General features: G+C 36.9%; 2 protein-coding genes and 1 long non-coding RNA gene across 4 annotated transcripts in view; 2 read left to right on the top strand and 1 right to left on the bottom strand.

The window, feature by feature from the left end:
• ANKRD45 (ankyrin repeat domain 45) overlaps positions 1 to 308 on the bottom strand; it is a 61,993-nt gene extending 61,685 nt beyond the window's left edge. The window contains exon 1 of the mRNA XM_077157000.1: positions 224 to 308. Within this exon, the coding sequence (XP_077013115.1) occupies positions 224 to 280 (57 nt within the window). The 5' untranslated portion in view covers positions 281 to 308. The remainder of the gene's footprint in view (positions 1 to 223) is intronic.
• Positions 309 to 325: 17 nt separating this feature from the next.
• Positions 326 to 1,934, top strand: LOC143680641 (uncharacterized). The gene is made up of 3 exons (XR_013174103.1): positions 326 to 467; positions 1,494 to 1,593; positions 1,698 to 1,934. It is a non-coding gene; the product is annotated as an uncharacterized LOC143680641 (long non-coding RNA).
• Positions 1,935 to 8,811: 6,877 nt separating this feature from the next.
• Positions 8,812 to 25,746, top strand: part of KLHL20 (kelch like family member 20) — a 151,268-nt gene continuing 134,333 nt past the window's right edge. For both annotated transcript variants that reach the window (XM_077157004.1, XM_077157005.1), the window contains exons 1-2: positions 8,812 to 8,951; positions 9,967 to 10,030. In XM_077157004.1, coding sequence (XP_077013119.1) covers positions 10,008 to 10,030 — 23 coding nt within the window. In that variant the 5' untranslated portion in view covers positions 8,812 to 8,951; positions 9,967 to 10,007. The remainder of the gene's footprint in view (positions 8,952 to 9,966; positions 10,031 to 25,746) is intronic.

Here is a 25,746-nt window from a genome sequence, read left to right on the forward strand (position 1 = left end):
CTTAGGACCTAAATCCCCGGGGGACCTTACGAGATTCCCAAGGGTGCCCACGGGGCTTGGACAGTGTATGCAAGGCTCGCGGCGGATGCACATCCAAAGAACGCCGCGATTGGATCCCAGTCCTCCCCATCCCGCAGTCCCCGCCCGGAGGGGCCTGGTAGTTAGTTGGATACCAGCCGTCCCCCGCCCCCGCCGCAGCACCCCAACCTGACCCGCCGCCTACCCAGCGCCAAATCCGCAGATTCCTGGTCCCCGGACTGCGGGCTTCCGCGGTTACCATGGCGACGTCGCACGCAGTGCGCTGCAGCGCCTCGCCCAGCGCGGCGATTCCGGTTGCGCGCCAAGCTTAAAGTTGCTGCAAAGAAAGCGCGGGAAGGGAGGGGAGAAAACCTAAAGGAACTCATCGAGATTTAAGACGTTGTGTTTGGATCATGGCATGCGGTTCTGTCTTTAGTTTTTAATATTCTGTAATATACTTTATATTTATTTTAAGCTTTTTAAAATAAGGAGTACATATTAGTTGCTCGGGCCTTCTTAATCTTATTTTAGGCCTTTCAAACAGAAGATAGTAATTATAATGAACAGCTTGCTTATTTTCTATTTTTTTCTGGTCCTCTTTTTCTTGTGGTGTATGGTCATTGTCACCTGTTTTAAGTAGTTTCCTAACAAGTGCCAGACATGGCAGAAGAGAAAGGAAATCTTAAACCATATTCCTACTGATTCAGGAATTTAGGATCCAAAACAAACAGTAAATTAAAAAGAGGGTATGGGGTGGGGGTGGAGGGTGGCAATGAAAAACAGTAGAGAAGGACCAAGTTTACCCAGTAATGATAAAAACTTTTCATTATTATATCTGTTATGGTGATCTGGGATCAGTGCTCTTTTTTGTTTACTGTAATTGTTTTGAGGGGTCACAAACCGCACCCATATAAGACAGCAAACTTCTTTGATGAATGTTGTATCTGTTCTAACTGTTCCACCAACTGGCAGATCTCTCTCTCTCCCTCTCTCTCTCTCTCTCTTTCTCTCTCTCTCTCTCTCTCTCTCTCTCTCTCTCTCTCTCTCTCTCCCTCCCTCCCTCCCTCCCTCCCCCCTCCCTCCCTCCCTCCCTCTCTCTCTTTCTCTCTCTCACCTCCCTGTTACCTGAGACACAACAATATTGAAATTATACCAGTTAATAACCCTACAGTGACTTCTTAGTGGTCAAGTGAAAGGAAGAGTTGCCCATTCCTCATTTGAAATCCAAAGCTAGAAATGATTAAGCTTAGTGACAAAGGCAAGTTGAAAGCCAAAATAGGCTAAAAGACAAGAAAGATTCTTGAAGGAAATTAAATGTGTTAGTAGGAGGGAACACAATAATGATGAGAAAGCAAAACAGCCTTTTTGCTGATATGGAGAAAGCGTAAGTGGTCTGGATAGATGATCAAACCAGCCACAACATTCTCAAAGCTAATCTAGTGTTCAAGGTCCTAACTCTCTTCAATTCTTTCAAGGCTTAAAGAGAGGTGAAGAAGCTACAGAAGAAAAGTTTGAAGCTAACAGAAGTTGGTTCATAGGATTTAAGTAAAGAAGCCATCTCTGAAACATAAAAGGGTAAGATGAAGCAGCAAATGCTGATGTAGACGCTGCAGCAGGTCTTCCAAGATCTAAGATAATTGATGAATGTATCTACACTAAACAACAGATTTTCATTGTAGATGAAACAGCCTTCTGTTGGAAGAGAATGCCATCTAGGACTTTCATAGCTAGAAGAAGAGAAGATAATGCCTGCCTTCAAAGCTTCAAAGGACAAGGTGACTCTCTCATTAGGGGTTAATGCAACTGTTTAAGTTGAATCCAGTGCTCATTTATCTCTCCAAAAATCTTAGGGACCTTAAGAATTATACTAAACCCATACTGCCTATGTTCTATAAATGGAACAACAAAGCCTGGGTGTCAACACAACTGTTTACAACATCATTTACTATTTTAATCCCACTGCTGAGACCTCCTGCTCAGAAAAAAGATTCTTTTCAAAATTTTATTACTGCTCAATGACAATGCACCTAGTCACCCAAGAGCACTAATGGAAATATACAGAGAGATATTGTTTGTATACCTGCTAGCATGACATCCATCCTGCAGCCCATGGATCAAGGAATAATTTTGATTTTCAAGTCTTATTATTTAAGAAATATGTTTCATGAAGTTATAGGTGCCATAGATAGTGATTCCTCTGATGGATTTAGACAAAGTCAATTGAAAACCTTCTGGAGATGATTCACCATTCATTAAAAATATTTGTGATTTATGGAAAGAAGTCAAAATATCAACGTTAACAGGGGTTTGAACAAAGTTGATTCCAACCCTCATGGATGATTTTGAGGGTTTCAAAACTTCAGTGGAGGAAGTAAGTGCAAATCTGGTGGAAAAAGCAGGAGAACTAGAATTTGAAGTGGAGCTTAAAGATGTGACTGAATTGCTGCAATCTCATTATAAAACTTGAATGGATGAGGAGTTGCTTCTTATCGAGGAGCAAAGAAAGTAGTTTCTTGGGATGGAAGCTACTCCTATGAAAACCACTGCACATTGTTGAAATGACAACAAAGTATTTAGAATGTTGTATGAACTTAGTTGATAAAGCAGTGGCATGGTTTGAGAGAATAGTCTAATTTTGAAAGAAGTTATACGGTGGGTAAAATGCTACAAAATAGCAATGCATGCTACAGAGAAATCCTTTGTAAAGGAAAAGTCAATCAAACTTCATTGTTAGGTATTTTAAGACACCCAACCTTCAGCAACCACCACCCTGATCAATCAGCAGCCATCAGTATTGAGGCAAGACCCTCCACCAGCAAAAAGATTATGACTCAACTCTCTGAAGGTTCAGATGGTGGTTAGCATGTTTTAGCAACAAAATATTTTTAAATTAAGATATGTACATTTAAAAAAAAACATAACGCTGCTTCACATGTAATAAACTACAGTACAGTATAAACATAATTTATATATGCCCTGGGAAATCAAAAAATTCATGTGACTTACTTTATGCTATATTTGCTTTATTGTGGTGGTCTGGAACCAAGCCCTCAAAACCTCCAAGGTATGCCTCTGTTGACTGATTTTCTTATGTTAAACTGTCCTTGCATTCCTGGGATAAATTTTACTTGGTCACAGTGTATAATAATTTTAATGTGCTGCTGAATTTGATTGCTAGTATGTTGTTGAGGAATTTATATTTATATTCATAAAGGATATTGGTTTGTAATTTTCTTTTCTTGTAGAGTCTTTAGCTGGCTTCACGATCAGAGTAATGCTGACCTCATAGAATGAATTAGGGAATGTTTCCTCCTCTTCAATTTTTTGGAAGAGTTTGAACAAGGTTTTGTGTTAATTCTTCTTGGAATATTTAGTAGAATTCACCACTGAAGCCATCTCATCATGGGAGTATAATAATACTGGTGTTTATTTGGAATATAATACTGATTTTCAGATTTACCTATATAGCTACCCTTAATAGTGTTCTATATTTCTTCATATTACTTCAAGTTACTGTCTATTGTCCTTTAATTTCAGCCTGAAGAATTCCTCTAGTATTTTGTGTAGAGCAGATCTGCTAGTAACAAACTCCCTTAGCTTTTGTTTGTATGGTAATGTCTTGATTTCTCCTTCATTCTTGAAGAATAGTTTTCAGATGTAGAACTCTTGGTTAGCAGTTTTCTTTTTTTCTTTCAGCACTTTAAATGTTAGCCCATTGCCTTCTGGCCTCCATAGTTTCTAATTAGAAATCAGCTCTTAATCTTATTGAGGCTACCTTCATATGATATGTCATTCTTCTCTTGCTGCTTTCAAGATTCTCTCTTTGTCTTTGTCTTTCAACAATTTGACCATAATGTGTCTCCATACAAATCTCTTTGAGTTTATATTGCTTGGAGTTCATTGGGTACCTTGGATATATAGATTCATATATTTAATAAAATTTAGATAGCTTTTAGTCATTATTCTCCAAATATCCTTTCTACCCCTTGCTCTCTTCTCCTTCTGGGACACCCATAATGCATATATTGACTCACTTGGTGGTGTACTTCTAGTCTTTCAGTCTCTGTTCACTTTTCTTCATTCTTTTTCCTTTCTTCTCCTCAGACTGGATAAGTTCAATTGTTCTGTCTCAAAATTTGCAGATTATTTCTTGTGACTTCACAAATCTGCTGTTGGACCACCCTAGTGAAAGTTTCATCTCAATTACTGTACCTTTCAGCTCCAGAATTCCTATTTGGTTCCTTTTTATAATTTCTCTCTATTCTCATTTTATTCATTTATCATTTCCTGATTTTCTTTAGTTTATCTATAGTTTCCTTTAGCTTTTTGAGCAAATCTACCTGCAGGACAAGTTTTAAGATGGTGTGTCTTTCAGGCTGCTACCAGACAGGTAGGGACTAACATATATGTTCCTATTATGTACACAAGGGTTACTCTGTTTCCTCCAAAACTGGGACCAGGGACCCACATTATGAGTGCAGGCCGGCTCTGCACCAAACTAGTAAGGGGTGGGGGGAGGACCAACCAGGGCACATGAGATCCTACCACTTTTAAGAGGGATTTTCTTGATTTAGTACTGACCCTGTTAACACAATCCTTTAACTGCTTTTGGAGCTTTTAAAAACATATTTTGCCACTTCTTGTTCAAATTTCTTTTGAGCAAGAAGTGTGGGAAAGAGCCCTGAAATTTTCACTCTGCCATCTTGATTGGTCAGGACCTCCCACTAGTTACATTTTTAAGCACCTATTACGTGCTGGGCACATCTTTAATATTTTATGTGTATTTGTGGCACTTACTCTTCATAATCGGGAGATAACAAATCATCATTAACTATCTTTTTTTGACCAGGACAAGATTTGACCTGACTAGGTATCATTTGGGACACATCTTTTTTGTATTTTGAATATATTTTTTATACCATTTAATGGCTCCAATTGTCAGAAATTTGAGCACACCATAGAAACTAAAGAGGTGTAGTTCAGAAATAGATTCTTCGGTGACTATTGTGGTTTTGTTGCTGAAGCTTTTTTACAGTTTTGGCAATGATATGGTTTCTCTTTCATATTGATCCTCTTATATGGACATAACTTATGTAAACTTTCTTTTCCATGTGAATTACCTAGTTCTTATGGAGATCCAAGTTCTGCATAAGGCCTTTGTTTTAAGGTTTGCATTTAAAGAGATTTTGAAAGTTCTCTACTGGCTGTCAAATAGAGATATATAAGAGAAACTTTTCTCACACGCCCTATGTTGGTAGGGTTGTAGTTCCATATCTGCATTATTTTGACCAATAAGATGCCGATGGTGCACTATGAAAAAATTGGAATTAACACTTGTCTTAGGAATTCTCCTCCACATTCATGTATAGGACAGTATACATGTGTGACTCCTCCTTTGACCCTTGATGAAATCTAACTCTTCAGAATAAGTAAATTCTCTAAATCTAAGATACTCAGGATTATATGAATACCTGAGGCTCTAATCCAGATTATACGCAGATGTCTCATGACACCATGAAAAACTAAGATCTGTAGTAATCATCAACAAAGAATTTATCACTACTACACTGAATCTGCAGTTTTAAGAATCCAGTATCTGACTGAAACTCGTCTAATGGGTTTGCTATGTTCTTCCTCAATAATATGCTCACAGCATGTTTAGAAGTCCCATTCTTGTCTACTAGCCTTCTAGTAGAAGATGTGAATTTCTTCATATCTGAGAACATCTCTAAAGTCTTAATTAAATTAACCTGGAAAACCTCCAGATTTATAGGCCTTCAACTTCTGGTTAAGTTGTAAACCCAATGATAGGTTTAAATGGTACCCATTTTTATATGATTCATGTTGATTTAATTTTAGATGGCCTTTTTCCACAAAATAATCCCATTTTATGAAATAGCTGTGTTATTCATTTTCTAATGGCCTATTTATCACATGGCTGGAATGGTAGTAGAATGCAGGGGACAGATTTGAGAAACAGATTAAGGTATCAACAGGAGGAGCCTTCTCTGAAGAAAGTCTGCCAGCATCTGGGACACCTTTGTCACAGGGAAGTTACATGGCTGGAATCTGCTGGTCCTTCCCTCTTGGGTTTCATTGCTTTCAGCTCCGGCCTACAGTAGTTCTCTCAGCTTCTACAGGTGTTTTGTCTCTCAGCTTCTCCAGGGCTTTTCTCTCTAAGATCTCTGGGCTTTTCCTGTCTTTTTTCCACTCACAAAGGGCTTCAGTAAAAGGATCAAGATCCACCTTGAATGGGGTGGGTCACATCTCAGTTGTGGTCCCACCTACAATAGGTCTGCACACACAGGAATGAACTAGAAGAATATGGTCTTTTCTGAGGTAAATAACAGCTTCAAACCATCACAGGTGTGAAATGGCATCTCATTTTGGTTTTGATATGCATACTGTTGTTGGCTAATAATGTTGAGTATCTTTTCATGAGCTTTCTTTCCATTTGCATATTTTCTTTAAAGAGGATATGTGGTTTCCAAATATTTTCTCCCATTTTGTGAAGATTCTTTTTTAGCTTTTTAACAGCTGTTGTATGTAGCAATGTTGACTTTCAGAACTGCAGAACTCCAACTCTGAGTCTTAGGCGTCACACAAGAACCCAATTTTCCAGGGAAATACTGGGTTATAGATTTATAGAACAGCACCTCAGAATCTAGAATACTTACAACTCCAGACTAAATGTGGCAGCTTTAAGAGCTTACCCCAATTTTTTATAAATATTTTTTTTGTGTTCATCCACTCAGAGCAGAGCCCGCAGCGATCCAAAGTTGTTTCTCAAATGTCATGATCAGTGATTAGCCATGCCCAACCCTGGTCTTAGGGAAATGATTTTTATGTCTCTTTCTGTTACCAGTGACTTAACCAGGGATTGGACCACTTGGTGTCCTCCCACGAGTGTGAAGGATGGGCACCTTTAGGTGCCACACAGAGATAGCAATTTACTTTTCTTTATCATCATTTACCAACCTTTTCCCTCCCACTGTCCTGGATGCTGTATAGTGTTCTTTTACTCTCTGGAGTTTCAGAATAGTTGTTTCATACTGCTCATGCCTTGTTCATAGCTGTTCTGGTAGAAGGACTTAGTCCTGGAACTACCTACTTCACCATCTGTCTACAATCCCAACTCACTTTTGAATATTAATTCATTATTTCACATAAGTAGTTCAGCAACAGGGAACTTTCTGGGCAAGGAAATATGGGTAGTTCAAAAATGACACGTAAGGATCCACATTCTTTCAGCCTCTCTGTTCTACCATTGTTACTGTCTAGCTTCATTCTCCTCTGTTTTACCTCATGGTTGCAAAATGGTTACAGCAGTTCCAAGTATGACATCCAGACAGAACAATGGCCAGGGAAAAAAAAGAGGCTCTCTCTCCTTGTGTCTCTTTCTCAAAAGCCAGGAATCCTTACCCTGCAGTTTCCATTATATTTCCCCTCATTTCTGGTTGGTCAATATTAGGTCATTTGTATGAAGATGTGATTAACAAGATTGGTTTAGACCAAATATTCATAATAGAAAAGTTGTTGTGAAGTCAATCACCATAACCACATAAATGTTCACTAGCATGTTAGCTCTCTGAAAGGAAGCTACTGTTCTCAGTAGTCCACTACTGTATCCCCAAATCCTAGCACAGTACCTGGCAAACAACATATGCTCAATTAATTAATGATCCCATCTAAACATCTAAATAAATAGAATAGGAGAGGTGAAAACTGACATTTGTTGAGTGTCTACTAAATAGACTTACAACGTGATATTCATTTTAATTTACTTCCCACAAATTCATTAAGAAGATATTACTTCCCTTCTATGTAAAAGGAAACTATGCTTAAGAGATTAAGAAGTTTGTCCAAGATCACAAAATTAATCAGACACAGGACTGGACTTTGAACCCATTGATCTAAAGACTATATATTTGCACCGCAAGCTAATTAACAAGAGGTAATCTTATGCTTTCAGAAACAATTGGACAAATCTATGTTGATACCATTTGAAGAACAGCTGAAAAATATCTGCTTATGTTAATGTTTAGCCTAAGATAGGTATCAGGAAACGAAGAAGAGCCTTTCACCAAGAAGCTTGAAACCATAACCCCACAGTTGTATCATTTGTTACATAGTAAACAAATGATACAACTGTTTTACTAAATACATAGTAAAGCAGATGTCTGTGTGCTATCTGAAAATCTGGGGGCAATGAGCAAATTGAAAAAGGATTTTCCCCTTAAAATCAAAGTGACTCCACAGAAGTGTTTGTTGAAGTGACAGATAAATACTAATTGAAAGGTCAATCCAGCATGGCCTTAAGAGTCCTGATAAAATCCTGGTGTCTAGAAAGCTGGATTGTGTGAATGCTGGAACACTGGGTCTGTTTCTGATTTTTCCGTGTATCCTCAGCATCTTGCACATAGTAGGGCCCCAATAGATACATGCAAATCCCACGTTTAGGGTCAAGATTGTGCCAGTAGGAAACCTGCCAGCTACGAATAAAAATTCCTACTATTTCATTACTACTCCAATCTTCCAATTGCCTTCTTCTGGGGAAAACAAGACAGGACGAAACATCAGTATCCAAAATCTGACAGGCGGTGAACTCGCAAAATGGACAAGTTCAACATACAAGGAAGTGAATACGAGGACAGGCAGTCTGACGTTATCCAAATCCCCAGCAAAAGGCGCGACTACATCTGGAGTCACACCAGAACCTCTTGGCTGAATGTGTGTGTTCCGGAGGGGAACGCTTTAGGAGTAGGAACACTTCCTGCTCCTGCGCAGGGGCGGGGGAGGAACTAGCTCTGAGGAGCGGCATCCTGTCTGCACAAGCGCTGGCAGAGTGGGAGGCAGAAAGGCTGCGTGAGGAGGAGGTAGAGAAGGTTGCAGCAGAGGAGGCTGCGGCAGAAGAGAAGAGTTTATCAGAGCCGGTAAGTGAGCCGCCTTAGAGTAGAATACGATGTACAGCACCAAGAGGCTCGCTTTGCAAATCTGCAGTCCTAAGTTACCAGGCTGCCGGGTAGGGTCGGGGCCGTGCCTTGTCCATCGCCTGTCAGTCGGCGCCGAGGAGGAACTGTGGGGAGGCTGGGCCTTGCGGGGCATCAGACTGCGCTCTCGCGGGCTGTCAGCCCTCACCCTAAGCCGAGGGGTGCCCTGGGATTCCTCCCTAATTATTCTCCTACAACGGTGGTTGGAAACCCGGGGAAGGAAAGGGCTGTTGGGCGTCCCATTTAACCCCTGGGACCTGGAGATTCTGCCAAGTGGATGGTGGGCGTTATTTCGGGGACGGAGGAAAGGGCTTGTAAAGATATTATCTATGACCGAAGCCACACTTTCCTTGTGCTGTTAAGCTAACCGGACAATCGGGAGGGAGTTGTTTGTTTGTTTTTTAAATGTCTCCTCCCACTCCTGTCACTTCTGGACAAGTTAACAGCCTTCAGATCCCTTGTTAAACAAACGTGCCCCCTACTCGATCTCTCACGGTGCAACTGCTGAGGATATCCGGTGAATGCTTTGTAGATGCACTTGATGGCGAGGTCACGGTTAAATGTTTCCACGCACTTTTTTTTTTTTAATTTTATTGACAGATCTTCACATACATACAGTCCATACATGGTGTACAGTCAGTGGCTCACAATATCATCGTGTAGTTGTGTGTTCATCACCATGTCCAAGCACTTTTTGAAGAGAGACAAGACTAACTTTGCTATCGGGACTATTTCTTCCGTCACCTTCACATGCAATCATTTTAGCATTCAGAGTAAGGATATAGAATTGTCTTAAAGTTTCTGGATTCAGTTATGATTTTACGTCCATAAAAGGCCTGAGGTATAAAGGAGATAAAATTCTTTATCATCGAATGAAATGAATGAAACTTTTATATATAGTTTTTTTACTGAAAAGGTCAGAAATAGTTTTTAAGTTACTGCTTTTCTATTGTCTTAGGTTCGGCTTTAGAGTGTGCTGAAGGGTACTTTTCATGGTGCATGGAAGGAAAGCCAATGCGCAGGTAGGCATTTAGGAAGAAAACCTTCTGTTTCACTATTGGAATTCAGCAGGTAATAATTCAGACTTCATTTTAAAAAAATGACTTTCAGCTCTCATTAAATTCTGCTTGAAACTAATGGCTCTTGTTCTAAAATAAATCAAAAGTAGTATCAGGAATTAATATCTTTTTAATAGAGTATAATCTGAAGCTGAAAAAGTGCTTTGACTTTTATGTAATTTTTAACATTAAGTTTTCCTTTCTGCGTGGGTTTTTTTTTGTCATAAAGAATCATTAACTGTACTAATGCTTTATAGGTTTATAATAGTCTTCCACTCCCTATAGAATGTAGAGAATTCTGTTGCTATATAAGAATAATAATTACTTGTAATACACTGTGCTGCATGTCTGATTATGGTTTTGGTTATTTCTTTGGTGTTCTATAATACATTTGTTCTGTTAATTGAAATAACTGCATTGCAGGGCAGATTGTTCAAGGACTGAAAAATGTATTGAACATGAAATTTAGTCCATAGGAAAATAGAATATGTGGGAACATATAGACAATTATAGGCCCATCCCAACCTAGAATTTAGTGATACTTTTTCTCCCTCTGTTCTAGCAGGTGATACTAAAATCCTTATTGAAATGAATTCAATCCAGTTCTATGTTTTCCTTTCAAACCCTACAATCATAAAGCAAAGTTTCACTTCTTAAACTCATTTCATTTTTATTGTAATGTTACTTGTTATTTGACATTAAAGATAAACAGCTGTGGGAGACTTTTGTAAGAGAAGTAACTGATGGGAGAATGATTTGTAGCTTAGAACCAGGAGCGAAAACCAGAATGTACATCTCTTTCCAAATCTGTTACTGATTTATTGATTGGCCTTGAACTGTTCACCTTTTTTGTGCCCTAGTTTACTTTTCTGGTTTATCTTACCAGGATATTTGTAATTAATGAATGCTTGAAAATGCTTTGAAATGGCCAGGTGGAAAGATGTTATGGGTATGACAGATGCCATTATCTTACTTCTGTCTTCCTCTTTAATAAGAGTAATATTTGACAGCAAATTACATGAAGAAATTAACAACTCATATTAAATGTTTCATCCCTTTAACGTTTAACATGATCGCAAAACCCACTAATTGCTACTACTCATCCTCAGTTGCCATAAATGTCATACCTTATGTAATTGCTAAAATGATAATTTACTGTCTTTTTAAAAGGGAATATTTTTGGTTTGTCAGTAATTTCTATGTGAAAGGTTTGTTTAATCACTCGTCTATTCTTTTTCTCCTTGCTTGATTACATAATACTCCTGATTATTCAGAATTCTATGGGAGAATTCTTGTGCCATTAATCATTAAGTTACAGGTCTTTCTTCATCATCTTTTCACTTGACCGGAGCCTGGCCTCCCATTGCTCTCTAATTTGCTTTTACCTGTTGTCACAACTCCCTTCCCTTTCCTTGTTGAGCTGTCATTCTCTTAGTGCTGCAGCCAGAGGAAGTCTCTGCAAAGTAATGTTGGGTTTATACTCAGTTGCTGTTTAAGAAGTTTTAAATGAGAAGTAACTCATTTTCCATAGAAATTCTCCCTACTGGACTGTGAGCTCTTTGAATCCCATATGTCTTCTGTATCTTTGCATCTCTAGCACCTTACCACTGAATAATTTTTTTAATAACTAAACAATTGATCTACAGGCTTTTTTTCCCCTGGGCGGGGGGTGAGGGGAACTGTGGACAAAAAGAGATAAAAGCTTCATTACATTCATTTATTTATTTAAACAACTATTATTGCATGTACGTGATACAGAATTTAAAAGATATATTGGCACAGGAAGACCTTTGTACGTGGGAAACTACTGTAATGATTCTTCTCTTGCTTATTCTAGAAATAGGTTGTGGGCATCTAGAAAAGGGCAGTGGTAATTATTATTAATAATAATAAAGGCAATGGTGAATAAAATGAGAATTTTATTGGTGTTAGAACGGCCCATATGAGAAAGCAATTACCCTGGTTTTGACAGTCCTATGGAAACTGCTCCCTACCTATCTGAGCTCATGATAATTTCTCTGTAGCATATAGGAACCGACTGGGGAATGGAAAGTTGGTTGTAACTGATTAAATTGATTTTACAAACCACTAATTGGTTTGTACCTAGAAGTTTGAAAAATACTGTATTGTGTCCCGTTAATTGCCAGCCCTATATATGTACATAGCTTCCAATCAGATCTCTAATGCCTTACTCTTACTTATGAGTGGATAACCAAAAGATCTCATGACATTTTTAAAAATTTAATGAATACTCACAAAGAAGCTCAGCACAATTCACGATGTAAAAGAAGACATTTTAAAAATGTATTCCCAGAGAAATAAAAGATATAATACCCCCCCAAAGAAGTATATTGGAATATTCCATGAAAAATAAGTTTCCAAATGCTGACTCCAATCCCCAGCTCTCTCCAGAGGCAACCACTGAAGAGTTTCTTATGCGTTCTTTAAGAGGCATTGTCATATGTATACAAGCATATATGGACTATCTTCCCTTTTTAAGAAACACTAGTGGGCGGGCCACGGTGGCTCAGCAGGCAAGAATGCTTGCCTGCGATGCCAGAGGACCCGGGTTCGATTCCCGGTGCCTGCCCATGTAAAAAAAAAAAAGAACACTAGTGTCAGCATATCATGCATATTTTTTTTCACTTCATGATTTTATCTTGTAGATTGTGACAAATATATATAGACTGCCTTATTCTTTTTAATATTTATATATTGTTCCATTGTTGTAGATACCATATGTAATCTGTCCCTTTTGACAGACATTTAAGTTATTTGAAATGTTTTGCTGTTATAAACAGTTCCACAACAGATATCTTTGTAGGCAGTTATTTGCCCAAATGTGTAAGTATAGAATAAATTCTTAAATGCAGAATTGCCCAAAGAGTGCATTTTTAACGTGATACTAACAAATTTCCCTCCTTAGAGGTTGTGCCAATCTACAGTCTCATGACTATATCTGTTTTGCAAGATATTATTTTTTAGTTGTTTCATTTAGAGATGCTAAAATATTTTGAATTATAATTCCTCCATCTTTCCTTAAAAATATAAATAAGAAACAAGTATTTTATTTTATTAGACTGTTTATTCATTCACCAAACATTTTTATAGCACTGTGCTCTATGCCTGAGACTATACTAAATATATTACCTGTGAAGTGATGGAAACAGACATGTAAACAAACACTATAATACAAGATGAAAAGGATTTTAATAGAAATGTAAATACCAATGACGGAGCTTCTGCTCTGTGGAGATAAGGAAAGCTTCACAGAGATGGTGATGTTTAAGCTGGGTCTTCCATAAAAAATAAAATTTACTTCTAAAGTGGGGAATTGATTAAGGACACCATAAGCAGAGAGAACTACTTGTGGAAAAAAAAAAAAAAAAAAAGGACCCCAAGGATTGCATGACACATGGAATGGAGAGTTTATCTGGTGTATATGGTATATGGAAGGAAAAAGGGGAAGCAGGAAAAAAAATTAAGAAGCGGGGGAAATAAGTCAAGGAAAATAAGGCTGGAACCATAGGGAAGAGTTTGAACTTTTTATCCTTTAGGTATTCTAGTTTGCTAGCTGCCGGGATGCAATATACCAGAATCAGAATGGCTTTTAAAAAGGGGAATTTAATAAGTTGCTAGTTTACAGTTCTAAGGCTGAGAAAATGTCCAATTAAAACAAACCTATAGAAATGTCCAATCAAAGGCATCCAGGGAAAGATACCTTGGTTTAAGAAGGCCAATGATAGTCAGGGTTTCTCTCTCATCTGGAAAGGCACATGGCGAACACAGTCAGTTTCTCTCTCGACTGGAAAGGCACATGGCGAGCAAGGCATCATCTGCTACTTTCTCTCCTGGCTTCCTGTTTCATGAAGCTCCCTGAGAGGCGTTTTCCTTCTCCATCTCCAAAGGTAATTGGAATATGGATTTGGGCCAGAAGAGAACATTGGGCTGGGAATGAAAAGTTTGTGAGTCATCAGTACACAGAAAAGTCTTAAAGCTGTAGGTATGAATCAGGGTAGGCTAGAGAAGAATACCAAGGACAGAACCTTAGGGAGTACCAGAAATGTTTAAGGTGCGACCTAAGAGGAAGACTCAGTGAAGATTCTAAAATGGGTTAAAAGTTTAGGTGCTAATAAAAAAAGTTAAAAAAAAAAAAAAGTTTAGGTGCTTTGAACCTTGGTTTATTTAATTGTATGTAGAGTTTTTATAGATAGTTTTTCAATGACAGTGAAGATCAGATGAGCTGTTCCCTGAGTTCAACTTCAAAAGAAAAAGCTTCCAAAAAACACCAGATCTCCTATCACTCGGATTACCTTTTTATTCTAGTCAGTCTAAAATGTATGCTTAAAAAGAAATAGTGTTAAATATACCTGCTTGATTTGGCTTTTCCCTGGTGCAGTATTCACTGTAGGTTGGTTCACTCAGACCCTTCATCCTTTCTTCCCTCTACCATAGACAGTACAAAATTAAATATGTACTTGATTTCTTAGTCTTCCTTGTAATTTCAGGATGGCCATCTGACATATTCTCCCAAGGAAATGTCAGCAGAATTTGGTGAGGAGTATTATAGGAAGGGTTTTGCTTGCCTGGTGTAAAGGGAGGCAGGCTTGCTTGCACGGCTGTTTGTCCTTCATCTCGCCTTGATTCCTGGGTCAAGGCATTCAATACTGACTCTCATTTTATCTAATAAGCAGTGGTTAGATGTCTTGAAACTGAAACAGTTGCAACTTGTTTTCAGGCTATACACGGGATATGAGCCTGATTTTCTGGTATGGAATCAGACATGGAATGTAGTGCCTACTGGTTGCCTTCCTAGTAAATAGAACTGGCATTCTATTTTAATATTAAGCTAGTATTTCTGTTTTGAGGATGCTCAAATCTCTAACTTTCTCTATTCAGAGATGTTTACAGCTATTAATGAGAGTAATACAATTAGGTCTTTTTTTAAGAGCAAAATGTTGATTTCTAAATTAAAACAAAATTTTTGAAGTATGAAAAGAGAGATGTTCATTTAGATAGGGAGCAAAATTCCAGAGAAAGGAAAGATTCTACATGTAAGTTTCTATATTCAAGGTTGTTAGTAAATTTGGAATATATTTCTAATTTTACCATTTCACATTTGAACTATATTTTTGCTAACAAAATGTTTTGGGCTGAAAGTAACCCCAAATCAAACTGGCTTAATCAATATGGAAATCTTTTCTTTACATGACAGAAAACCCATACTTAGGGTGGGCTCCAGGGTTGATTGATTCGGTGACTATATAATATCATCTTGAACCCAGGTTCTTTCTGCCTCTCCATGTAACCTTGCAGTGTCAGCTTCATCCTAACCTAAAATTGATCTCTCCACCACAACCAGTACTACGTTCTTCCTTGTTGTTGCCCAACAGAAGAAATTCTCCCTCAGTCATGGAATATAAGTTTGGTCCATCAGTTTGATGATGAGTTTAGGTAAGGGAATGCCACCAACTAATTGATTTAAGAGAAATTAAGATCCATTCTTAAACCTAGGTGCTTGGGCAATTTCCCCTGGAGCACATGATGTGGTGGAGGAACAGAATCAGGGTATGTTAAAGTTGGAGATAGTTGGTGGTAAAATATGCTATTAGTATAATTTATCTTGAAGTTATGCTTTAATTTAAAATTTATTTAAGTTAAAATTTAAGTTAAAAAATTAAAAATCTGCTAAAGTTATCATTAGCAGAACTTATACCCTTTGATTTTAGAAATATTAATCCTTTCCCAGAATTGACAGAGTTATTTTATGGGAGAAGGCAAAACTCTGTTGGATCTCCCTAGTTTATTAACTGCAAATAAAGTCTAGCATAATCCTTTCATTTGCCTCCTTCAACCTTAAAATACATGTTATTTACCTTGCAAATTGAGTTAATAAAAATATAATTTATTTCAATTTCTGCTTTTTGTAAATTTGTAGTGTCATTAAGACAGCTTGGGAATAGAAATCCACAGACTGAAGAAGAAAATAATTGGAGATACCCTAACTCCTATAGATGAATTTTTACTTGGACAATAAAGTTTGCTCCCTCAGGCCTTTAATTAAAAACTTTTGTAGAATTCTCCTCTGTCATTGGGAGCATTGGGATTCAGTTTCTCCAAGTTCACAACTAAAATTAATTTTCTGTGGCCCCTAGAGAAGAGAACACAACTGATAGTCCATTGTTTAGTTCATGAATATGTTTTGTTTGGCTACATAGTGTTTAAAAATTACTGTGAATTAGTTTAAAATTTGAGAAATCAGATTTTTAGCCTTTCTTGAAAAGTTAAAAACTCTTGACACTCCCCCATGGAGCTAAATAGCAGCTACCCTCTTGTAAATATAGGCTCTAGTTAGCCCTACACACCCACTTCATTCATTTACCTTCTGTGTCTGGTCCTGGGGGCATCTGAGACTGAATCCCTCTGCTCTATAAACTTTAAATTAGCAGAAGTAAAAAATAAATACAGGGCGGGCCACAGTGGCTCAGTAGGCAGAGTTCTCATCTGCCATGCTGGAGACCTGAGTTCAATTCCTGGTGCCTGCCCATGCAAAAAAAATAAAATAAATAAATAAATATAGTCTTCTGTTGGCATCTTATACTTTTTTGAAATGCTTATCTATTAACCTGCAGTTCATGCTTCAATTCATCACCTTTTCCCTAAAACTTGCAGGTGTTTATTCCATGAGATTCCAAACAAAAAAAAAAAACTGAATGTAGATTATGGCAAAGTGAATACAATCTATTTCTCAGTCCAATGTTACAATTTCACATTAAAGCTGCCCAGAAAAACACACTTTATGTCATTAGAACCCTGTGGAAATGAAAGACTAGATGGAGAGTGGGACTTAGATTTTTTAAAGCATACTTTTATAAAGCAAATAGCTTAATGTATAGAATTAAGTACAACTTCTAGAATTAAACACAAATTTTCAGAATAACTAAAATGAGGTACCTCTTAAAAGTCTCAGCCTGTTAGTGATCCCTATTCTTGTTCCCTTTCATTATTCCCTTAAAAGAAGCATAGTCCAACCATATAATAGTATCATCACTTTTCCTCCTAAGAATAACAACTATATAGACCAGATTTCCAGGGTAATTCCCATTTCAAATATTCTGTGAAGTTTCCCAAGACAGTTTAGGATAATGTACAGAATTTGGATTTAGAAGAAATTCGTTCAGACAGATCCCAACACTGTCACTAATTGGAAGGTAAGTGTAGTTATCCTCACATTACAGATGATGAAATTGGGACTCAGGGAGGGTAAGTAACGTGCCCACCGTTATACCTAATACATGATGGAGTTAAGGTTTGAGCCTGGCTATGAATCTGGTCATCTTTCAAAAGAACTAAACAAGAAGGTTTGGAGGGTATAGTTTATTTTGGCAAGAAGAACATTTTAATTCATTTAACAGCTATTTAATGAGCAATGGATCCAAGTGTTCGGGTACAGTAATGAGCAAAAGAGAACAAAAAAAGCCTTTGTTCTCAGAGGACTGATATTCTAATTGGGGAAGAGAGCCAGTACATTATGTCAGGAGGTAATACATTTATGAATAAAAACAAAGCAGTAAAGGGGATAAAGTGGTGGGAGTAAGAAATGCTATTTCATATAGAGTGGTGGTTTGGTTTGTTAAAGCTGAAGGAATGCAGTATACCAGAAACAGAACGGCTTTTAAAAAGGGAAGTTGTTAAGTTGCAAGTTTACATTCCTAAGGTCATAGAAATGTCCAAACTAAGGCATCCAGGGAAAGATACCTTAACTCCAAAGAAAGGACTGATAAAGTTCAGGATTTCTCTCAGCTAGAAGGCACATGACAACTCTGCTAGCTTTCTCTTCTCATTTCATAAGGCTTCCCTGGGGATGTTTTCCTTCTGCATCTCCAGAGGTCTCTAGTATGAGCTGTCTTGGCTCTGAGCTTTTTCCAAAATGGTTCTGTCTTAAAGGGCTCCAGTAAGCAACCCCACCTTGAATGGATGGAGACACATCTCCATGGAAACCATCTAATCAGAAGTTACCACCCATAATTAGGTGGGTTACATCTCCATGGGAACAATAAAAAAGATTCCACCCAGCAATATTGAATGAGAATTAAAGAGTTTGGCTTATCTAGGTACACAGCAGTTTCAAACAGCACAAGTGGTCTGATGAGTTGATATGAGTAGAGATCTGAAAGAAATGAGGAAGTAAGCTCTGCAGATACTTGAAGGAAAAAGAAATATCACTCTTAAGGAAAAAAAAAAAAAGCCTTAGCATTTTATAGAAACAGCCAGGAAGTCTATGTGGCTAGAGAATTGTGAGCAAGGAGAAAATAGTAGGAGGTGAATTCAGAGACTTAGCCAGGTAACTAGTCCTATGGATCTTGGTAGACCTTAATTAGGCTTTGGTTTTTACCATGAATGTTCAGAGGATTTTGAAAAAAGTAATTTCACTTAACTTTTCTAAGAAATCATTTGGTTGTTGTTTAGGGAAGAGAATATACATTGGCAAACTCGGAAGCTAAAAAACCACCTAGGAGGCTCTTGCATTAGCCCAGGTAAGAGTCTGGATTAGGGTGGTGCTAGTGGCAATGTAGAGAAATAGTTGGATTCTAGGTATCATTTGAAGACAGAGTGACAAGATTCCTTGATGGATTGAGTTTGAAGGTGTGAGAAAGGAAAAGGGCTACAAGATTTTGGCCTGAGCAACTGGAAAAATGAAATTTTTTTTTTAATGATCAGAGGAAGATTAGGACACATGAGGACAGATAGAGAATCAAGGGATCAGCTTTAGATATATCATTGATATGGACTGAGTTTGGGTGATATGGGACATTCAAATGTATCTGAATTCATAGTTATCCAGGTAAGAGATAAGACTCCATTAACATTTACATACGAGTGATGGGAACCATGACATCAGATAACTTGCCCAAAGGATGGGTAAAGGGATCTGAGAACAGAAATTTGGAGAATAACCACATTTAAGAGAATTACTTTCTAAAGCTGAAAATTAGATAGTTAATAAGAATAGAGAATCAGAATTTCTACTAATGCTATAACAGCACAGTTTTTTGTTTTGTTTTGTTTTGCTGTGGTACAGTTTTAAAAGAAAAAAGTAGTTATTTAGAAATTAGCTTATCCACATTGTTCTTAGGTACAATAAAGAAAAAATTGAGTTCAACAGTACCATCTTTATGTGCATAATTAAGATTGCAACAATAATGCTTTAATTTAAACCTGCAATAGGAATTTTTTAATTGGCCTTCTGTCTTTAATGTTGATTTTTAAACAAGAAGCTTGATTGTATCACTGTTGACCATGTGATTTATTCTTTCAGCATCTACTACATACAAGGCACTGTTAAACACTGTGGTTAAAAGCTTTCTTGATTGTTTATATGGGTGGTAAAAATTATCTTTTAACTATTCAGCTTTATGTTTCAGCTTTTAAATTGTCAAAAATAAATAGTGCTGTTTGTATCAGATGTCAAGAATTATGAACAGTTTGTCTAGACTGTAACTCACCACAGGCTGAGGCCAAGCATAGAAAAATTGAATTTATAAGTATTTTGAAAGGAAAAACCACATTTCTTTCACATTGTGCCTACATATAGTTTCTCCCCAGAATATCCTTTTAGCTTCTCCACCATTTTGTCCCAGAGGACTCTGTCCACACCTAAGATTTTATTATACTATAGCCTTTGTCAGTGCTACAAATTTGAGATATTAAACCATCTCAATATAGTCATAGATGACTAGCCTCTGAGAAAGACTCACATGAAGCTGATCTAAAACCCAATGGTCAAACTACATGAGTCACTTAATCCCCTCCCCCTCCTCGTTTTGGTGTTTTGTTTTGTTTTTTAATTGGTTAAACAATGGGAATTTAATAGTTCCCAATTTTGAGGAAGGGAAATGTCTGAATCAAGGGGACCATCAAGGTGATGCTTTCTCTCAAATACTGTTGTTCTGGGGCTGGCTGCTGGTGATCCTTGGTTGCTCTGTCACATGGCAAGGCACATGGTGGTATCTCCTGGTCTCTTCCCTCTCTTCTGGATTCGATTTCAGCTTCTTGCTTCTTGTGGATTTTTCTCTGTCTGAATTTCCTTCCACTTGTAAAGGACTCTAGTCATAGGGTTAAGGCCCATTTTGATTAAGGTGGGTTCATCTTAACTGAAGTAGCCTTATCAAAAGATCTTGCTTACCATGGGATTACATCCAAAGGAATAGATTAGTGTTAAAATATGTTTTTCTTCAGTACATACAGCTTCAAACTGCCTCACTACACCTCTGGACCCTAAGAAGACATATTCTTTCTTTCTTTTTTTTTTTTTAATACAGTTCTATTGAGTTAGACTCACACACCATACCGACCATCTGAAGTATGCGATCACTGGCTCATGGTATCATCAAGTAGTTATTCATACATCCCCATGATCAATTTTGGAACATTTTCATTACTCTAGAAAGGAAATAAAAATAAAAAATAAAACCCAAATCCTCCCATATACCTGATCCCTCCCCCCACACACACCCATTGACCAATGGTATTGGTGTGGCACACATTTGTTAACTGTTAATGAAAGAATATTAAAATATATTGTCCATAGTCCATAGTTTGCAATAGGTACATTTCCCCCCATGTATCCATCTATCTTTTTTTTTAACATTTGTTCTCCCATTAGTTATTTATTTTTAATCCAAATGTTTTACTCATCTGTCCATACCCTAGATAAAAGGAGCAACAGAAAAGGTTTTCACAATCACAGTCACATTGTGAAAGCTCTCTATCTTATACAATCATCTTCAAGAAACATGGCTACTAGAACACAACTCTACAGTTTCAGGCACTTCCCTCTAGCCTCTCTAATATACCTTAGTCTAAAAAAGGGATATCTGTGTAATGCATAAGAATAACCTCCAGGATTACTTCTCAACTCTGTTTGAAATCTCTCATACGCTGACACTTTATTTTGTCTCATTTCTTCTCTTCTGTTTTGGTAGAAAAGGTTTTCCCAATTCCTTGATGCTGAGTTCCAGCTCATTCTAGGATTTCTGTCCCATATTGTCAGGGAGGTTTACACCCCTGGGAGTCATGTCCCATGAAGAGATGGGGAGGGCTGTGAGTTTGCTTGCCATGTTGGCTGACAGAGAAGTAGGCCACATCTGAGCAACAAAAGAGGTACTCTGGGAGTGACTCTTGGGCCTAATTTTAAGCAGGCTTAGCCTGTCCTCTGCAGGTGTAAGTTCCATATGAACAGAACCCCAAGATTGAGGGCTTGGCCTATTGATTTGGTTGTCCCCACTGCTTGCAAGAATGTCAGGAATCCTCCAAATGGGTAAGTGGAATTTTTCCCCTTTCTCACCATTCCCCAAAGGGGACTTAGCAAATACTTCTTTATTTACTGTTCACATCTCTCTGGGATTTATCAGGGTATCACCCTGGACAAATGTACAAAATCATGCCCTGTTCAAGGTTCCATGTACTTACAACTTACCCCCCTTTTAAATAACATGATAACTTTGGAAGAATTATTTATTAGAAGGCTGTTTAGTCACTATAGAAATCAAAAACAGAAATGTAATGATCTGGAACATGGATGTAGAATATTTCACCTAAACTCTGGGAAAATCCGGTGTGATATTCCCACCCCATAACAAAATTCAGACCTTTCTAGTAACTTGTTTGCTTGTGCTTATCAGATCCAGGATTTTCTCTCCTGAATGATGTTGAATAAATTTCTTCTTTTTTCTTTAATCACTGGTTTATTTATTTATTTAAGGAAAAAAACAATAGCCCTTATAATCACCAAAAATGAACATCTTGGTTAGCCTAACCATGGGCATATTTAAATAAAGTATCCAGTTAATCATTGTAAAACCTGTTTTGCACAGCATGTTTCATAAACAAATTTAAAATTAAGGGAACAAGGGGAAAAAAATCGACAAATTCAGATAGCGGAGTTTCTATTTTTTTTAAATATTTTTATTATAAACAACAAACAAACATACATTCTTGACATGGTTACAACCAGTGGCTCACAATGTCATCACATAGTTGTGTATTCATCACCATGATCATTTTTTTGAACATTTGCATCTCTCCGGCAAAAGAAAGAAAAAACTCATACATACTATACGCCTTACCCCTCCCTTTCATTGACCACTAGTATTTCAATCTACTCAATTTATTTTAACCTTCGTTCCCCCTGTTATTTATTTCTTATCTATATTTTTTCCACATCTGTCCAAACCATAGATAAAAGGAGCATTAGACACAAGGTTTTCACAATCACACAGTCACATTGTGAAAGCTATATCAATATACAGTCATCTTGAAGAAACATGGCTACTGGAACACAGCTCTACAGTTTCAGGCACTTCCCTCTAGCCTCTCTCATACACCATAAACTAGAAAGGGATATCTATATAATGCAGAAGAATAACCTCCAGGATAACCTCTCAACTGTGTTTGAAATCTCTCAACCATTGACACTTTGTCTCATTTCTCTCTTCCCCTTTTTGGTCAAGGTTTTCTCCAGTCCCAGGTCAGTCTAGAATTTCTGTCCCATGTTGCCCGGGAGGTTTACATCCCTGGGAATCATGTCCCACATAGAGGGGAAGGGCAATGAGTTTGCTTGCCATGTCTGAGAGAGAGAGAGGCCACATGCAGAATTTCTTAAATTCTAAATATTAAACACTAACTTAAGTACCATTTGGTCAGCTGTTAAAACTGTGAACAAATTCTTAAATACCATTTGGTCAGCTGTTAAAACTGAACAAATTCTTAAATGCCATTTGATCAGCTGTTAAAACTGTGAACAAATTCTTAATTTTCTGAATCACATTTTTTTATCCTGACTGCCTTCTTTCTGGTTATTCATATATCTCCACTTTCAGATAATTGGATTCCCAAAATGCCTCTTTATATTCCTTTTGAGTTTTCCATAGTCCAAAGCAAAATGCTTTCTACATTATAAGCAATTGGTAAGTAGTTGTTAAAAGAGTGATTACCATCTTAACTAAGAAGCATAGATTCTCTGTTCTCTGCGTGTTTATCAATACAATGTGATGATTATGAAAATCCAAATATCTTAGTTCTTAATGCTGTGTTTGTCAGTAATTCAAATTTTTGGCTTTCATCTCAATTTCTATATATGAGATATGAATATAATATCCACATTTGTTTCCTTATATATATTGTCTGGAGTAACTTTTTTAAATGTCATAAACCCTTGACTATGTTTTAGAAATATTTAAAAGTAATTCTGAAAATGTCTTAGAACATCCCAGTAATTTTTAGCTAAAAGAGGGAGGGCTTAGGTTCAATATTGTTGTTTCCATAAATCCAGAATTCATTTTGTAGCCCTCTTTTACCAACTCATTTGACTCTTGTGATATTTCACTGGTGAAGTTCTTGGTAATGACTGAATATTAAAATCCACATTTAGTACAGTTTCCTGGGCTCCTAAAAAGAGTTGTACAGTAAAAATAATCCAAAAGAAAGAAGAACAACATTTACCTTATTTTGAATAGCTAAGTAATCCTACAGACTCTCCCCACTCCCCAGCAGTTATGTGAATCACATTTAAAATAGTGACAGTATCTCAGGGGGTAGCTGTCATTTATTCAGAAACATCAGGAGATCTTCTCTGTTTTTGAAAATGTCATGATTCTGAGCAAGTCCTAACCAAATGAGTGTCTTCATCTGTAAAAGGAGGGCATTATACTGGATGATCTGATGATCCATTGTCTTCCAAATCTAGGCGTCCATTTTTCAAGCTGGAATAACGGATTATACCAAGCAAGGAAGGACTGTTTTACTGTTTAAAGAATAGTGATGAACATCAATTTGTAACATTTATAGGCACATATATATATATACTCTGAAATCTATAATGTAGTTTTTATCAAATTTGATGAATGTTCAGACCCCCTTTTTTTCCCAGATCCTTTATGCTCTACAAATTGTTCTCTTAACCTCATATTTTAAAAACCAACTATATTTGTTTATTGATGTATTTTTGCTATTAGTACCATTAGGGAAGGTAATAGAGGAATAGTGATTAGGTAAATCACTTTTTAGAGTAAAATAATTAACACTGCCTCTCAAGAATGTGTCCTCTAACACAGTTTGGGCAAAACATACTTTAAATATATAGGAAATGCCTGATTTACAAGACATCCACAGTTTATATATACAAGTAGCTATCCATTAACCCACCACTCTAAAACCTTTGTTTAAAACCCACGAATAACAGCAACAACAAATCTTAGAGCTCGAATAAAACCCACGAATAACAGCAACAACAAATCTTAGAGCTCTGAAAGAATTTATACTTTCAGAAGTAGAAGAGTAGGAGAAGCTGTGAAGAAGAGGACTATATTAGTGGGGAGTATCCCCTAGTCAAGGAGGGATTAAGATTATCTTCTCTTCTCTATGATATGTTACTGAGTGAAAAAGCAAAATGACAGTACTGTGTATAGTAGGATAACTATATTTGTGTATATATGGTTATGCATACAAAAAAATAACTGAAAGGATGTACCCCAAGGATATTAAAGCTTACCTCACTGGGAGAAATGTTTGCATTTTACTTTAAACACTTTATTTTTAATATAATAATACATAACACTTTTATTAGACAAAGAATGAAGAGCTTCCCTCTACTGTGAAGTTTATACTGTTTTTACTTTTGTTTTTCTGCCTAAAATTAAACCAATTAAAATTAATTTGGATATTTTCTTTTATATATTCAAGATCACTGGAAAATTTTAAGAACTTGTATTACAAATATAATCAAGTGAATTAGTTTAATGTGATTTCCCACCCACCCCCAACATCTTCCTATAATCAACTTTATTAATAGAATACAGTTTTTATTTGGGGGGAAGTAGATAGAAATAGATCAGTTTGGAGCCCAGAACACTTCAAGGCACTGAGCTTCAAGGAAGGATAAGATGCTCCAGGGGTTACTGAAGGTGATTGAGAAAAGAAATTTAGGTGGGAAGCTAACAAAAATAAAATCACATGTTTTAGAACTTGGCCTTAGGCAATCCTGAAATTAGAACTCTTCTTTTCTGTATTCTTTCTTGTACCTCTTGGGCCTTGTGGCTTGGGGTCTCAAAACTCAGACCAGATGTGTATATATGTCAGTGGCTTTTCTTACATAATCTGCATTACAAAGGCACCCAAAATATAAATATATGTGAATTTGTATGAGTACACACACACAACTGCAACATATATAACTGAATGGAGTAGTATATGGCAGTATTTTCTCTTCCCTTTGGTTTCTCCTTTTTAACCTTTTTATTTTGAAATACTTCCAAATTTAAAGGACGTTAAAATAATAATATAAATCCCATGCAGAGAACTACAACATAACCCTATACCTCCCCATACCATTCATTTATTTATCTGTCTGTCCATCTTTCCATTTATCAATCCATTTTCTAAAGAGTTATTTTATATACATTATGCATGTTGAATACTTAATGCTGCTATGTGCATTTCCTAAGAACAAGGATAGTAACTTATATGCCACTTTAAGTATAGTTTTCAAGTCCAAGAAATTTATAATTGATAAAGCTTACAGTTGATATTCCAGTTTGTTCATATGCCCCAGTAATGTTCTGGTTAACCTTTTTTCCTCCCTTGGTAGATTCCATCTAGGATCAAGTATTGCATTTTATTGT

This window comes from Tamandua tetradactyla, chromosome 4 (genome assembly GCF_023851605.1).
Source record: "Tamandua tetradactyla isolate mTamTet1 chromosome 4, mTamTet1.pri, whole genome shotgun sequence".
Lineage (NCBI taxonomy): Eukaryota > Metazoa > Chordata > Mammalia > Pilosa > Myrmecophagidae > Tamandua > Tamandua tetradactyla.